This window comes from Mesocricetus auratus, unplaced genomic scaffold, assembly GCF_017639785.1.
Source record: "Mesocricetus auratus isolate SY011 unplaced genomic scaffold, BCM_Maur_2.0 Super-Scaffold_100001, whole genome shotgun sequence".
Classification (NCBI taxonomy): domain Eukaryota; kingdom Metazoa; phylum Chordata; class Mammalia; order Rodentia; family Cricetidae; genus Mesocricetus; species Mesocricetus auratus.
Window position 1 is genome coordinate 757,390 of NW_024429187.1, and position 16,954 is coordinate 774,343.

Sequence of the window (16,954 nt, forward strand, 5' to 3'; positions counted from 1 at the left end):
CTTCTAAAATGAAGTGTTGCTTGTAGACTGTTAGTTACCTTGCACTTCAGACCCCTCTTACTGCAAATACTGTTAGCCTGATATGGGACTGTAAGCTTAAATGAAGGCTCTTTCATGGCTACAGATTCTTTGTGGAGGTTTGCATCCCATGCCCTGCCTCTCATCTCCTTAGAGGTAAAGATAGCAAGGATCCTTGTTGCCAATTTCTGGAGTGTGGGTCTGATTTGATATTCCTTGCTTATAAGAATGTAGCCTTTGGGGAAATACATAATTCTGGTGATCCCTAAGATAAATCTCATGTTTTTAATGAGTCACAAAAATCTTTCAAAACAGCTCCCTAAGGCTTCCCATGTTTGCTATAATCTCTCAGATGAAAGCTAGCTTCTGCGGTTGCTTTTCTGTTGTTACTCCCTGTTTTATTTACATATGATATTCTACAGATCTTTTTTACCTGCCTTAATGGTTTAGAATTTTTCTGTATTGCAAAACATACAATGACATCATGAAACTTTTTTTCAGTTTTGTTTTTATTTTATGTGTGAGCGCTTGTCTTCATGCTTGTCTGTACCCCACGTGCACGCAGGTGCCTTCAGAAGCCAGAGGAGAGTCTTGGATCCTTTGGAACTGGAGTCAAGGTGATGTGAGCTGCCATGTAGTGCTGAGGATGAAACCAGTGCTCTTCACAACTAAGCCACCTGTCCAGCCTTCCTTTTTAAAATTTCAATGAGACCTACTATCTGGCTGCCTTCCCCTCTGGTCTCAGCTTGTTTCTGGTACTATTATAAAATACCCAGGCAAGTTGTAAATAACAGAAATCCATTTCTCAGAATGATGAAACTTGGGAATATAAGACCAGGGTAATAGCATCTGTTGGGTTTGGTGAGGGCATCTTTAGGTTGTATTTCAGAAGTTTCCTGTACTCTCTTGTGGCCAAAAGAAGAGGGAGCAGTCTCTGTGGGTGTTTTCTTAAGAGACAATTTCACTAACAACGACTTCACACTCATGACTTAAAGCATTATGTTCCAATGCTTGTCTCCTAGCATTAAAATACCAGGAGTTGGGATTTCAAATATGAAGTTTGGACATGCACATTCAGTATATAACATTACCCATGGCCCCAGGAATTCATTTCTTCATTCATTCGACCTTAATAATCTCAGAGCTTTCAACTCTCTCTATCACCACCTTTCAAACTTCAAGTTCAAGGACTCCTCTAAATTTGACCCGAATCAGATGAGAATCAGATAGTCAAAACTCTTTTCTAGTTGTAACTTGTAAAATGAAACAAGCCTGGCACACGCCTTTAATCCCAGCACTCAGGAGGCAGAGGCAGGTGGATTCCTATGAGTTCGAGGCCAGCCTGGTCTACAAAGCGAATTCCAGGACAGCCTCCAAAACAATACAGAGAAACCCTGTCTCAAAACAACAACAACAACAACAACAACAAACCAAAAAGAAACAAGTCATGCATTTTCAAAGTTCCATGGCGGGGCCGGCCTTCAATAGAAACTGTCATCTCAACCGGAAAACACAAGGAAGAAGGAACAGTGGAGTCCCAAGAAAGCAGAGAAAAACAAGGCGAGCTTCATGGTACCTTCAGGTTCCAAAAGCAGTGCTGCTGGCCCTTACTCAAACCTGCTCTCGCAGACTGTCTGAAGCTGGCTTTCTTTCACCACTGGGAGGGCAACTCTGCGGGCGCACGGTGCTCACTACCCTGTGGTTCTCCACTGTAGCCCACTCAACCTGCCTTTTTCTATAGTGCTGGAGCTGAAACGGCTGGGTGCTACCCGGGGCTGCCCTCTCCCACTCTCTTAGCTCCCCTCCGTGTTAGTCCCATTTTGAAACAGGCTCCTCCTTGCTTCCCTCATTCCCCACATCCTAGGCAGATTGGAGAATGATGTGGATGGTAGCCTTGATAGTATTTGAGTTAGCATCTCTTGTTTATGGGACACAGAATGTTAAACGAATCGTTCTGTGGCTTGTTTTTGAAGGTGTAGGCCTGCTGTTTTGTGTTCGGTCTCTTTTATTTTTAGTTCCAATCCGGGACAATCCTTTCTCTTGCCCTGGGTGCTTCGGGTGGTTAATGAAGTCCCAACACTCCCTTCTTCATGCAGATGTACGTGTTTAGAGCTGAACAGACCTCTGTGTAGGCCTTAAAACTCGAGCCGTAGACAGCACAGGATCCGTTCTGCATTTCCACCAGTGTTAACCTGAACACAGAGAACCACATTTGACATCCAGACCTGTTTAAAGGAGGATATAAACTTGGAATCTTATTTATGCGATTTGTCGTGGGAATTTCAAACATATTTTGCATCATTGTAGCACCAAGTTTAGCCCTCCTAACTTACACACATACAAAATAGAACAAGTTTAGATAAAAAAATAAAAGTAAAAATGTCTTCTTTTGGATTTTTGTTTTGTTTTTCTTAAGAGCTAATTTTTATGCATTTTAATTTTTTATTTGCATTAAGTGTTTTGCCTGAATGTATGTTCTGTGTGAGGGTGTCAGATCTTGGAGTTGCAGACAGTTGTTAGCTGCCATGTGGGTGCTGGGAATTGCACCTTGGACCTCTGGAAGAGCAGTCATTTGAGTCATCTCTCCAGCCCTTGTTTCTGTTTTTGGAGACAGGGTTTCCCTGCCTAGCCCTGAATGTACTGGAACTCTCTAAGTAGACCAGGCTGACCTTGAGCTCAGAGATCCACCTGATTCTGCCTCCAGAGTGCTGGGATTAAAGGAATTCACCACTGCCACCCAGCTCTTGTACTCATATCAGAAATTTTAAATTCTTTATAATGCTTCAAAGCATTTATTTAATAGTAAATATTTACGTTAGAAATTAATGTAGAGCTAAACTTAGAATTCAAGTGCTGTGGTGCTTTGTGCAAAAATAAGCAATTTTCCACAAGTGAACAGATTACCATTGTCAGATACAACTGACTGCAGATAATAAATAATCTAAACAAAGCCCACATCTGTACCTGAACATGTCTTTTGTATCTTGTCCTGATTTCCTAAATAATCAGTGTGATAATTGTTTACATAATATTTGCAATTATATAATATGTACAATATATAACATATGGTAAATATGTAATATACAATATTGTATTATATAATATACACAATTATACAATATAAAAATTATTTAATTTTTAGAGAACTGTCTACAGTCTACAAGCAGATTCTATGCCATTCTGAAAAAACAGGATGGTCATTCATGGAATTTAGTATCTACGGAAAGAGTGAGACTTATACACAATATACTTGGTAAATAATCAAAAATATTTGTAATATTCTCAACAAATGTATACATATAAATATGTATGTATATGCATGCATGCATGTGTATGTGATGTGTGTGTGCGATATATATGTGTGAGTGTGTGCACATGCAGGGGTAATGCATGTGGTATGTGTGTTAGTGTGGCATATGTATGCTCACATATGTGTGTATGCAAGTGAATATGTGCATTTTACCTTTGTCTTGACATTTGGAATTCTATGGATTAATATACTAAATGGACTTTTTCTTATTCTAAGAAAAAGTCAGAAATAGAAAACTCAAGAAAGTGATGATGCCTTTTCAGTGTGAAATTGAAAACTAATGGACAATTATCTGATGTTAACTTCATTTAACAGGAGGAGGTATGAAATACAATTGGTATAGACACAAATAGTTGGTACCTTCAGGGAAATTTCTACTAGCTGATTTCTTTGTGGGTTTTAATCAAAGCACATTAACACATTAATTATTAACTTTTAAATTGTCACTATAATTTTATGCATTTGTGGGCTATAACATCATGATGGGATACATGTAAATGTCATGTATTGATTATATAAAGGTATTTAACATCTTTGGAGCCTCATGAATTTGTTATTTCTACTGTGCCATTGTAAAATAGAGTGGATACAGTTAGCAATAAGTTACTTCATATTTTAAAATACCTGTAAACATAAAACCAGAAAGGAGGGTACTAGGGATGGAAGGGTATGGCTTATTTTATGCCAGTTTTATCTTGATAATTCTAGCCACAAAATATAGGCTTCATCCTTCTATCTATAAAATGGACATAATATAAAATCAATCCTTCTCAGTACTTAGCCCATAGCAATCAATTTAAATGAGGGCCTAATATTGTTCTAACTCTATTCGGATGTTACTGTATCAGATTGTGAAAGTGAAGCTGACAAATGAGTGCTCCTAGGGACAGTTGAGCAGACACATAGCTCAAAACCTGCTGGTCTGAGACTCACTGGTTAGATGAGAGAGTGGAGCCATCTTCCCACTGCCAGGAGCCATTTCCTTGAATCTGGGATAGTCCCATCCAGTGATATGACTTCACCAACTTAAAGAAATCCTGTTAGAAACCACAAAAAAAGTACAGAAGAAAGCTGTGCTTAGAACATTAGAAAACAAAGCCAAATCACTCACTTCCTACTTGGGGAAGAATGCATTGTCCAGTGGCCAGTGTAATTCTCACTTAACCATAGGTACTTGCAAAATATCTTTGCTCTCTTAAATTTTCCATTTTTGGAGGTGGCCAATAGTTGTGTAGTGTGTATGTTTTTGAGTGTGCAGCAGATCATTCTGTACACAAAAGGTAGAAGAAGACATCAGATGTCTTCCTCCATCGCTCCTTGCCTTATTGTCTTGAAACATGATCCCTCACTGAAGCAAAACTTCATCTCGATCTCCCATGCTCTTGGATAGGTAGGATCAACGTAGTAAAAATGGCAATCCTGCCAAAAGCAATCTACAGATTCATTGCAATCCCCATTAAAATCCCAGCACAGTTCTTCACAGACCTTGAAAGAACAATAATCAATTTTGTATGGAAAAACAAAAGACCCAGGATAGCCAAAACAACCCTGTTCAACAAGGCAACGTCCGGAGGCATCACCATCCCTGACCTCAAGCTCTATTATAGAGCTATAGTCCTGAAAACAGCTTGGTATTGGCACAAAAATAGACAGGTAGACCAATGGAATCGAATTGAAAACCCCGATATTAACCCACACACGTACGAACATCTGATCTTTGACAAAGAAGCTAAAAATATACAATGGAATAAAGAAAGCATCTTCAACAAATGGTGCTGGCATAACTGGAGACTGGCATGTAGAAGAATGCAGATCGATCCATGTCTATCGCCATGCACAAAACTTAAGTCCAAATGGATCAAAGACCTCAACATAAATCCAGCCACACTGAACCTCTTAGAAGAGAAAGTGGGTGGTACCCTTGAACGAATTGGTACAGGAGACAGCTTCCTGAACATAACACCAGTAGCACAGGCAGTAAGATCAACAATTAATAAATGGGACCTACTGAAACTGAGAAGCTTCTGTAAGGCAAAGGACACAGTCAGCAAGACAAAAAGGCAGCCCACAGAATGGGAAAAATATTCACTAATCCCACATCTGACAGAGGGTTGATCTCCAAAATTTACAAAGAACTCAAGAAGCAAGTCTCCAAAACAGCAAAGGACCCTATTAAAAAGTGGGCTGCAGAACTAAATAGAGAGTTTTCAATAGAGGAGTCTAAAATGGCTGAGAGGCACTTGAGAAAGTGCTCAACATCCTTAGCCATCCGGGAAATGCAAATCAAAGCAACTCTGAGATACCATCTCACTCCTGTCAGAATGGCTAAAATCAAAAACACCAATGACAATTTATGCTGGAGAGGGTGTGGTGAAAGGGGGACACTCCTCCATTGCTGGTGGGAGTGCCAACTGGTTCAGCCACTTTGGAAAGCAGTATGGAGATTCCTCAGAAAAATGGGAATAAACCTACCACAAGACCCAGCAACTGCACTCTTAGGCATATATCCAAAAGATGCCCATTCATATAACAAAGATGTCTGTTCCACTATGTTCATAGCAGCTTTATTTGTAATAGCCAGAACTTGGAAGCAATCTAGATGTCCCTCACCCGAAGAGTGGATAGAGAAAATGTGGTACATCTACACAATGGAGTACTATTCAGCAGAAAAAAATAACGGAATCATGAGATTCGCAGGCAAAAGGATGACACTAGAAGAAACCATCCTGAGTGAGGTAACCCAGTCACAAAAAGAGAAACATGGCATGTACTCTCTCATATATGGATTTTAGACATAGATCTGGGGAGTGCCAGCCTACAATCCTATGGCCAGAGAGTCTGGGAAACAGAAACTACATTTAGTGGCTGGTTAAGTACTGAGCTGAACTCAAGAAAGCCAGTATCAGAGAGGGAGGACTGATGATCAAAGGGATTGAGACTGGGCTGGTTTAACCCCCAGAAACAGCTGACCAGACAAAGGTTAACTCTTGAATCCCAGGCATTAGCCTGGGAAGCCAGCATGGGACTGATCAAGACCCCCTGAATCTGGGTGTCAGTGAAGAGGCCTAGGGAATCTATTGAGCCTTGGGCAGCAGATCAGTACCCATACCAAGTATACACACGGACTTTGGACTCCCATAGAACAATGTGAGGTGCACTCTCACCCTGAACTCTTGGGAAAGGGTCTAGGCCCTGCCCTATATGAAATGACAGACTATGGACACCCCCGTGGAGGGCCTCACCCTCCCTGGGGGAATGAGGGGATAACGGGGGGGGGGATGCGGGGAGGGCACGGGAGGAGGGGAGGGAAAGGGAGAGGGACCTCGTACTGACTTGTGAAGCAACCTTGTTTCTTATCTAAATTTAAAATGGAAAATAAAAAATATTAATAAAAAAAACAAAACAAAAAAAAACTTCATCTCTTCAGCTAAGCTGTCTGGACAGTAGCTTTTGGAATCTGTCTATGACCTCAGGGCTGGGGTTACAGACATGTGCAACAATGCCTAGTGAGTGCTGTAGTTTTCATAGACAGTTCTCAAGTTTTCAGAACAAATACTGAGCCCTCTTCCTAGATCCTACCTCCTTAATTTTATTAACATTGTCTGGAGTGGGTGTTAGAACATCTTTGTGCTTCCTATATGTTCCAGGTCCATGCTCCAGTGAGTTACCTACTTCTTGTATTATAATTAAATGGAATTAAATATGCAACCTGATCCTCTTTGCTGTATATCTTCAGAAGGGTGGAATTTTGAGACAAACACGAAGCTTGGCTCTGATTCCAGGTTTTGCTCTCATTAAAAAATTGGTAGCAGTTGTTTCTATAACATATCCAGTCATTAGGGCAATGACCACAGTAACCTAGAAAGAGAATAGATTAGCTCTATGCACACCTGACTATTGAAGCAGATTTTATCTAGGCAAGTTAAACATGTTTCCTGTTCCAACTCTCAAATTGTAAACAATTAAACCACTATAATATAAAGGGAGGTTTTCTACTATTAATTTATTATTTTCTCTGACTGAAAATAGATATTTTTCGTATACAATATATCCAGATAACAGTTTCCCTTCCCCTATGCCTCTTAATTCTTCTCACCCCTCCTCCCTGCAGATACACTCCCTTCCTGTCTCTCATTAGAAAATAACAGGATTCTAAGAGATAACAACTAAATATGACAAAATAAAATGTAATAAGATGAAGCAAAAACTATCATTTATTCATTTTTGTTTCCAGATAGGGCCCCTTGTAACCCATTCTGGCTTTGAACTCTCTACGCCCTAAGGTTGGCTGCAACCTCCCAATCCTCCTGCCCCTACCTGTGAAGTGATGGAATTAAGGAATGCAATACCATGACTGGCTCTTCCACCTGTTACAAGCCCTCCACAGTTAAAAACAATAAAGTTTATAGTGAGCTATAGACAAAAACAGCAATTTCATTTTTCTATTTGACTGCCTTTGAATGTATACTAAATCCTGGTACATGCAGATGTTTGCAATATTAAAAAGAGTCACTCACCTCTTGAAGAAGTTGAAACCCCATTGTTGCATAATGCTATCAAAATAATTATAATTTAAAAAAGTTAGTAACTTTTATTGCAAAAAAAAGTGACTTTTATGTTTGTGGAACAGCAACAAAATGGTAAAAAAGACACTTCCAATATTGCTACTGTGTGTTTATGTGCTTTTGTTTTAGCCTTTACTTTTTAAACTGTGTGTGTGTGTGTCTGTCTGTCTGTCTGTCTGTGTGTCTGTGTTTCTGTGTCTGTGTGTGTGCGTGCCCACATGGAGTGGGTATGGAGGTCAGGGAACAACACTGTGGAGTCAGATCTTCCTTCTATCTTTTTGAGGTACCTTTACCTGTCTGAGCCATCTCTCTGGTTCCCAGTGTACTTCTGAAATCTAATTAGTGTACCACATTACACCCCATTGATTAACTTACAAGTTATGAAAATGGCAAACCATATCAACGTCATAATGATGAAGTGTATTGCCATGGCTGCAGCAATGACTCGGGTAACGAACGATGGAGATACTACCAAAGAAAGACAAGAAAAGTCAGAGCAGAAGGAAGGCTAATGGATCCATGTTTTCTGTTTAGTATAAATGTTGGCATTCTTCTTTAATAAAAGGAAGAGGAAGTACTTTTTCTTAGGACAAGCAGCAAAAATATGCTATAAATGACTTAAATATAAGAATACAAAATGTGGTGGCCATTCCTATGAGGCTTTGTAAGTTTTCTAAACTTTTTTTTCTTTTTTAGACAAAGTCTATCTATGTAGCCCAAGCCTGTACACAAATTTTCAACCAACCAGCTTCAGATCCCAAGTGGTGGGATTACTGATCACGCTACTCTTTTCTTCTCCTAGAATAAATCATATTTCTCAATTTTAATTTCTATGTAGATGTAAGAGCTATTAAATATGAATATTTTTATAATCATTGTTTTTTAAAAACATGCATTTCAGGTATTAATAAAATATCTGTATGTTTTTGGATCAGGCAGTAGTTCAGGATTGTGTCATATTTTGACATATAAAGAGGTTAAATTTCATAAATACTTGTACTTGTTCTCACTGATATTTGCACAAAATTTATTACTAGACTCTTAATTTTCTCAGTGAGCATTTCAATTGTATGTTAGGTTTCAGTGTTATTAATTATAGTATGTTTCATAATCAGTTTTGAGTTCTTCTATAGGGGAGTTTCTTCTTATAATACCTAGCAGGTAAAAGGGACACCCATGTTACATTTTCTAATGACTGAAAATTTCAGCACACAAAGCTGACACTAATTTTACAGTAACACAAATAAATGAAATTCTCTGCTCCACTGCATTTTTCTCAGTAGTGAAAATTATTTACATGTTTTGATGTATAAAATTAGTAGGCAGTTCTTTTCTACATTAAATTTTTATTTCCTGTTATGAATAAATTGAGAAATTTTTACTTATACATAATTTTTTATTTCTTTGAGGCTTTTCTTGTTTTTATTAAGATACCGACTTTTTCTATACTTCTCAGTTGATGAATATGACACCATACTTGGTCATAATTTTGCATACTTGTTTCGGATATTATTTCTTTTTATGATACCTTCACAGGAATGGCTTATTTTTCCCAGGTTGATTTGTTCAAACTTCCCATTATGGCTCACTTTTTTTAGATATGAATAAAATACACTTATAATAATGCCACATATTTACTCTTACTTGGTCCATTTAATTTTTGTGTGTGTGATATTTGGCAGAATGAAATTTACAGAAGATATTCTTTGTAGAATGCACACTGAATTTTTCAAGCACTACTTATAGAATAAACCTGTGTCTTGTTATTTATATGAAGAACTTTCATTAGCATGTTATGACTCTACTCTATATTCATTATTCATACTTCCACTAATCAGCTTGCCTATTCCCTACATGCATAACTTTCCTGCCTTCATAAAATGCTTGCATACTTGATAGTGCCTGTCCTACAACAGCACATTTCTGTTTCAAAGTTGCATGTGGTTTATAGCGTTTTATTTGTGCCTTAAGACTTTAAACGAAGGACTGGAAAGCTGTCTCATCAATTAAAAGTGTTTACTGCTGTTCCAGAAGCCCTGAGTTCTGTTTTCACCTAACCACAACCTGTGATTCCAGCTCCTGGGGGCTTGGCACCCTCTTCTGGCCTCCAGGATCATCTGCACTCACATGTACACACACACACACACACACACACACACACACACACACACACACACACACACACACAATCATTTTTAACAAAAACTTTAAAATGAGCTTTCCCAGAATGTGACACTTTTAAACTATGGTGTATTGACATCCATTAGAATCATGTGCACACATATAAAGGTTTTTTTTTTGGTAAGGTGCTATATTTATCTTTGAATATTTTCTATTTCCAGTCTGTTTGTTTTATTTTTTGTTCATTAGCTATTTTAACTAAGTAATCAAGCCATTTCTAGATAGCTTTTAATATAAAAGTTTATTTTTACCTTTTTCTTTTATCTTTGTTCTTTCCAGTACCATTTGTTCATATTTTATTTAGAAAAGAAATTGATTTTCATTTGTGTCTTAATTTTTAGTCAAGTCTACATTTTAATTCTGTTACTACTAATTTTAACATATAGGGAGCATCCATTTGCAAGTTTTCAAGTTTTGATTTACATCTTTACCAATTATACTAATTTTGGTTTTAAATTCTGATGTGATCAGTATTTTGAATAGTAATTCAAAATAGTAGACCTTATTTTGAATAGTAATTTAGCAACCTTGAAACAATGTTCAACAGTGACAATAACTGTATTTTTGCATTTTAATAATTATATTGAAGAGTCCTCCTAACATTTAATAGTATAGTAAAGGATTTTGCATATATCCTATGTGTTTATACACTCAAACATTTACATTTATAGAAATTTGAAGATCAAAGTCTCATAAAATTACAACTTGTACTGAATTTTATTCACTGCCTATTCAACATTTTGTACACAATTACATAAGCAATCACCTTTGGTTATTACATATCACATGATTGAATTCCTAAAATTAATTCTTTTAAAATAACTGTGGCTAGTAATTTACTTTTTTAGTTTTAACTCTTTCTTTGTAAATTGCTTATTCTATCTTATTTTTTTTTTTTGAGAAGGCATCTCATGTAACCAAGCTGAGCTAGAACTCTTTACTGCTGAGGATAAACCTTGACCTCCCCATTCTCTTGCCTCTACTTATCAAGTCCTGGGTTAACAGGCATGTGTGGCCATACCAGGGTCAGGTTTTTCCCTTTGTATAAACCATTACAAATTCTAATATCAAAAATACTCTGTCTTGAAAACAGTGTGAGTACAAATTTTCTCCACTACCTTCTCTGAAAGGTCTTTAAGAATTACTACAAATTGTTGCTTCTATCATGCTTAAAAAGATAGTTGGATGGTCTTTAAATTTTCTTTTCTATGGTCTATTTTTAGATATTCTTCCTTAAAAGTAGACCTCCCCCAAAATTCTTGTTTCATTTGTGCTTATGATAAATTATCTCATCATCTGTAACTTGATATTACTTCCTAATATTATCTTAGTGTAAATACAACTTACTTCCCTGGGGAGGTAAGCACAAGCATTGTCACTGACAATAGTGTGGTTTCTACATTCATCTCCACCCATCAGAAGGCTACAAATGGGACCCGAGACTTACCGTTTTCTCTGGATTGGCTGGTAAGCAGTGCAGATCTTTGTTTCTGCCACCCTTGAGAAGAAGTCCTCTTTTTTGGCTTGAGTTTGCAATTATGGCATTTGCTCATCTCTAGAGAAAACAATTCAAACTGGCACAAGCCCATGGTCATTTGAAGATAATTTTCTACCCTTCAATTTGTGATTCTATGGATATACATTCTGTAAACAACCTTTTAAGAGACAGCATGAGTTTCCTTTTACTTTTTATTATCTTATTATGATGCTTATGCTTAGTAACATACATATATACATATATATATATATATATATATATGTATGTGTGTGTGTTTGCTCATTCCTTGGAGAATTAATGTTAGCCAAATAGTATGTAATTTTGAAATAAATGAATTCACAATGTAAAATGAAATTTAATATCAAAACAAGCTTTTTATAATGGAAGGAATTAAGAGAGGAAGACAGACATATAATTATATCATACACCTAGATGTAATAATGACAAGCAGAAGTAATTTAAAAATCTGCGTTAAGTTTCCTAGATTGCAGAAGAGAAAGAGTATTGACATAATATCCTAGGACATCGTGACAATTAAATGAAATGTGATGAATTTTGTATCAATAGTGCCAGCTACATACAACAGTATATCTTTTTTTTTTGGTTTTATGAGACAAGGTTTCTCTGTATTGTTTTGGAGGCTGTCGGTCCAGCCTGGCCTCGAACTCACAGAGATCTGCCTGCCTCTGCCTCCCGAGTGCTGGGATTAAAGGCGTGCGCCACCACCGCCTGGCACCAACAGTATATCTAAAATGCCAACTTTCTTAATAGTCAGACATATACAAAGGCCTAAATAGTATACTTCAAAGTCTCAGAATAAATATAACAAGTCTTGCCTTTGAAGAAAGCAAGTTAAACAAAGCCATTTAACTACTTTATTTAAATTTTCATCATTAATTGGATCATTCTGTAAAAGAAAAGATATTATCCATTTTCTTTTAGATTTAAATAGTCACCCTAAATATTACTTGCACATAAAATCCTATTATTAACCTGATGAAAATAGTACCGGTTGCTTTGTTGGGTGAAAAATTTGATTGTAAGAGATATTCAACATAATATTGTTTATTTAGCATGATATTAGAAATTATGAATAGTTTAAAAATCTATATTCCATGCTTTCCATAGTCTAGAATTCCACTAAAAGAAATCCAGCAATGGTTATTTTCTATTGGTAGAAAGAGAAATGAAAATTAACAGAGACCATGAACTGCCCCAATTTAAAAATGGAAAGCTGAGAAAATTTGATTAAAAACTAGCTCTTCTGATTTGAAGTCCTCATGCCCTTTCATTAATTCAAGGTATCCTGTTATAAATGATTTCGTAGTAGATAGATGGTGAAGTAAAGGGAAAAATTCTTTTCACATTCACAAAAACTAAAATTTAAATACAATATAAACATAATGTGAAATAAACATGATGAGAACCGCAGTGAGTGGCTTCCCAGGCCTGACATTGCTTTGTATATATGCTGTATATGTTAGCATTACAGAGCAATAGACTTACACATTCACATGCACACGACGTACCTGGACCGTGATGAGATGTTCGGCCATGAATCGATGTCATCATGTGACGATTATGACACATTTACTTGAACAGACCAGGGTTCTGTTTTTTGTTGTTAATCAATTAACTATTTGCTTTGAGACCACTGTCCCTATGAAGCCCTGACTATCCTAGAACTCCCAATATAGACCAGGCCAGCCTCTGATTTACCAGAGATGTTCTCTCTGCCTCCCAAGTGCTGGAATTAAAGACATGTGCCACCACTTGTGACTCTGATCTAATTTCTGTAATGCACAAAGGACTCTTAAAAAATGAGGGGGAGTACACAGGGTTTTTTTCTGATATCTTTGTACTGAGATGAAATATTTGTATTGGAGAAGTAAAAATACAGAAAAACAATTACCCTCAAACATGAAATAATGGAAACAAGAGGTCACACCAGACAAATGGAAATTGGTTAACACTTTTTATTCTAAAATGAAGACCTATTGTTTCTAAATACCATAAAAATATAATAAATATTTTTAAATTCAATTGCACTGAGATATTTAATAGGAAATATTTGGCTTCCAGACATTGAGCATCAGCACATACAATTATTTTTTAGCATTTCTATTTGGTGATGAACATATTTATAAATAAATTCATGTTAGAGATACATTAATTTCTGTGATATATTTTCTCTTTATCTTTTACTAAAACTTCTGTTCACCACCACCAATGAAATGATACCATTTTCATCAATTATTTCATATATGCTTATACTGTAACATTTTCTATTGTCTATCAGTGTTCCCAGAGAGTAGCTATTCGATAAATATTGATTGGATTTTAAAGATGGACAGTATTCATATTTTATTATGATAATTGGACAAAATGGATATAAGTTGTCTCTTCTTGATTGTGAAGTTGTGTTATCTCAGAACTTCCATAAGATGTGAGAATTCTCATTGAAACATCAGTCTTCTAGTCCCCAAGAAATATTTAGCTTAAGAGGTAGTAGGGCTTGTTAGCTCAACAACACATCTTTTTACTCTTCTGTAGACAAGTCCTGATTATGGACACTGGATATTGTGAAAAAGAATATATTGATATCTGAGACAAGAAAATTAATCTTTTCATCCAACACTTCTACTCAAACACTTAAGCTACAGAACTTTCCTAACTTGACATAAAACTCCCCATTTCTTGTAACAGTTGTTACAATCACATGCATAAACATGTACACTCACAGTCCTGGGAAGAGAAGGGAGGTCCTCTGTCTTGTGAATCAAATACTTCTTTATACTCAATTAGAAAGTTGTGGCCTTGTTCTGAGCAATAATTTAGAACTGGAAGTAGAGATGTCTGTGTAATTTCTGTCTCTGAGGCTGATAATGTTGAGGTTAGTCTCTTCTTCCTGTGAAGAAGCATCACACAGCCACAGCACATCTGTATTCCTGTGCATACGATTTGACTTATTTGGTGAATGAGGTTTGATCACAGTTTGTGAATAAATGTCAGGTTCTCAGATCATTTTAGGACTTGGAAATGGTGATTTTAATGGTAAGAAGTAACATGGAGTTATATAAGATGATACTCAAAAGTGAAAAATATAAAACATGGCTTTCACTCTCTGAAATTAAACAGAGGGAGAATTTTTTAAATGCTTTACTCACCCTGTGCACAAACTTGGGTTCATTTGATTGGAATCAAGTCTGCTTCACTGTGTAAGTCAGAACCATGGGAAATACCTTTCTTGACCATACATAGAAACATGTATGTTATATGCTTGCTGGGGTACAATCTTTTTGTACACTGTGAATATTTGTCCACATTTGCTTAATAAAGGGCTAAATGGTCAATACCTAGGCATGTACAGGTTAGGCAAAACTTGTGGATAAAAGTAGATCAAGGGGAGGAAAATGAGAGGACTCATGAGCATTTATTATTAATAATAAATCTCTGTGTGGTTATTTGGGAGTGGACTACAGGAAAAAGCTGACCAGTGGCCCCAATGGGAAAACTCTGCCTATATATGCATACATATGAAAATAGAAAAAGTATATATAGTAATAGCCTCATAAAGGCTGATGATATGTTTATGTTCATATAAAATAAAGATAATTTGATGTTCATTTAATAGGACTAGTGTTCCCTAAAAGTGTAGCATTAACTACAAATGTTATTATATTGCTAAAGATGATTTACTAGAAGAAACAATCATTTTATTAAATGTATAGTTAAACTAACAGTAGAAGCATTGCAAATATGTTTGTGAGGAAATACAAAGCATTCCTGTGTGAAACCTACCATGTCACTGTATAGGAAACATTAAAAATAACAAATAAATATTTATAGTGCCTCTGAATATTCATAAAGCTGTCAAGTATTTGTAGCATGCTTTAAATATTTGGTTCAATTCTGAGTAATAATCTGGGTTTTGTTGTAGGAAAAATCTCTAGTATGTATTAAGTACATAGCCAAGATTCAGGGGTCTACAACGCAAGAAACAAAAGTTGGTGACATCATTTTTATTATCTTTTTGTTTTGCTAGAAGGAGGACTCAGCAATTGACAGGACTTGCTGCTCTTTCAGAGGACTGTGGTTGGATTCCCAACATCCACGTGATGGAGTCCATAACTCCAGTTTCTGGGAGAAGACAATATCAGGGGCCAGCTGTCTAGGTACAAAACAAGCCACAGAATAAGAAGTAAAGAAAGGTATACAGAATAAAGTAAAAGCCTAGAGGCAAAGGTACATGTGATAATTAAGTTAAGAAAAGCTGGCTAAAAATAAGTCAAGCTACAGCCAGTCATTTACTTATAAGTAATAACAAGAGTCCATATGTTTATTTGGGTGCTGTATGATGGGTCCCTAAAGAGGAAAAGAGTAAAAACAACCAACTACATTTTAGCCTAATAACGCGAGGCTCTGGAATATCCCTATGACCTGAGAAATATATTAAAAAAGATAACAGCTCACTTAAGAAATGCTGTCATATAGCACAGTACTGAAACAACTTTTTCATAATAAATTGAAACAAAAAGCTAAGTAAAAAAGCCTTCTACAATGCAAACGTCAGCATTCTAAATCTCTGGGGGGTTTAATGCAATTTCTGGTCAAAGGAACTTCTGATGAGGCTGTGACCTATAGGCTTGGCTCCCACAACCCAAAGAGTGGGCAGAGCCAGCCTCAAGAGTGGTGCAGAGTAACCAGCTGTAGCTTAGCAGTTTAAAGTTTGCTAACAGTCAAAAAAGGCTAAAAGATATGCAGTAAAAGAGGTCCAGATGGAAAAAAATCCTCTAAATAGGCTGTAGTGTGTTTAACAATGTGCATAGGCTTAAGAGAGAGAAAGTACATAGATAATTATAGAAATACATAGTTTAGTAATAAAGTATTTTAAGAGAGAGAAAAAGTAACATAAAAGAAAAGGCATCATACCAATGGAAAATGTACAAGTCTAGATGCTGTGTAGTACTGTGTTGATCTTGAGTGTTTTGATTAATGATAAGCAAAAGACAACTGCTTGGAGACATGGTATTGGGAACAAGACCTGCAAAACTGAACAAATCAGGGCTACTGTAACTTTAAAAAAGAAGACAAATATGTATTTGTAAAATGGAATTAAAAAACTGCTTTTGTGAAGATGTTTCTTTTTGTTTCCACAGAAAATGAAAGGCTATGGATTTGCCACATGTAAATATGGACCAGGTTTGATCTGGGAGACCTCCTGAACCTTGACAAGTGATATATATCAGCAAAGGTAACCATTGGTCTTCCCAATTATCTCAATTTTCTCAGCATCCTTAATGAAGTTTTCACCCACAGATATCAGGAAGCAGTCCAGAGAAAACAGTGCCCATATTCCCAAGTGTTTGGATGTGAAAGACT

The 16,954-nt window shown here is 36.4% G+C and overlaps 1 protein-coding gene across 4 annotated transcripts; it reads right to left on the reverse strand.

Annotated features, from left to right (window-relative positions):
• Positions 1-505: 505 nt before the first annotated feature.
• LOC101827899 (NKG2-D type II integral membrane protein) lies at positions 506-14,428 on the reverse strand. 4 transcript variants are annotated; one of them, XM_021223630.2, is made up of 8 exons: positions 14,314-14,428; positions 13,102-13,183; positions 11,522-11,629; positions 8,269-8,361; positions 7,846-7,881; positions 7,038-7,186; positions 4,262-4,365; positions 506-2,243 (listed from the first exon to the last, which is right to left on the reverse strand). In XM_021223630.2, exons 2-8 carry the CDS (start codon positions 13,160-13,162, stop codon positions 2,081-2,083), a joined length of 714 nt encoding a protein of 237 aa, XP_021079289.1. In that variant the 5' UTR covers positions 13,163-13,183; positions 14,314-14,428; the 3' UTR covers positions 506-2,080. The 4 variants fall into 4 exon arrangements, with proteins under 4 accessions (XP_021079289.1, XP_021079291.1, XP_040599665.1 ...); XM_021223632.2 differs by lacking the exon at positions 13,102-13,183; XM_040743731.1 differs by lacking the exon at positions 14,314-14,428 and having other exon boundaries at positions 13,102-13,534.
• Between the last annotated feature and the right edge of the window lie 2,526 nt (positions 14,429-16,954).

Excerpts from the sequence above, each read along its gene's own strand:
- LOC101827899 (XM_021223630.2), bottom strand. The coding sequence starts at position 13,162 with ATGTGTCATAATCGTCACATGATGACATCGATTCATGGCCGAACATCT. Across the intron at positions 11,630-13,101 it reads AACATCTCATCACGGTCCAG|AGATGAGCAAATGCCATAAT; the intron begins GTACGTCGTGTG and ends TGTTTTCTCTAG. Across the intron at positions 7,187-7,845 it reads GGTTTCAACTTCTTCAAGAG|GTTACTGTGGTCATTGCCCT; the intron begins GTGAGTGACTCT and ends TTCTCTTTCTAG.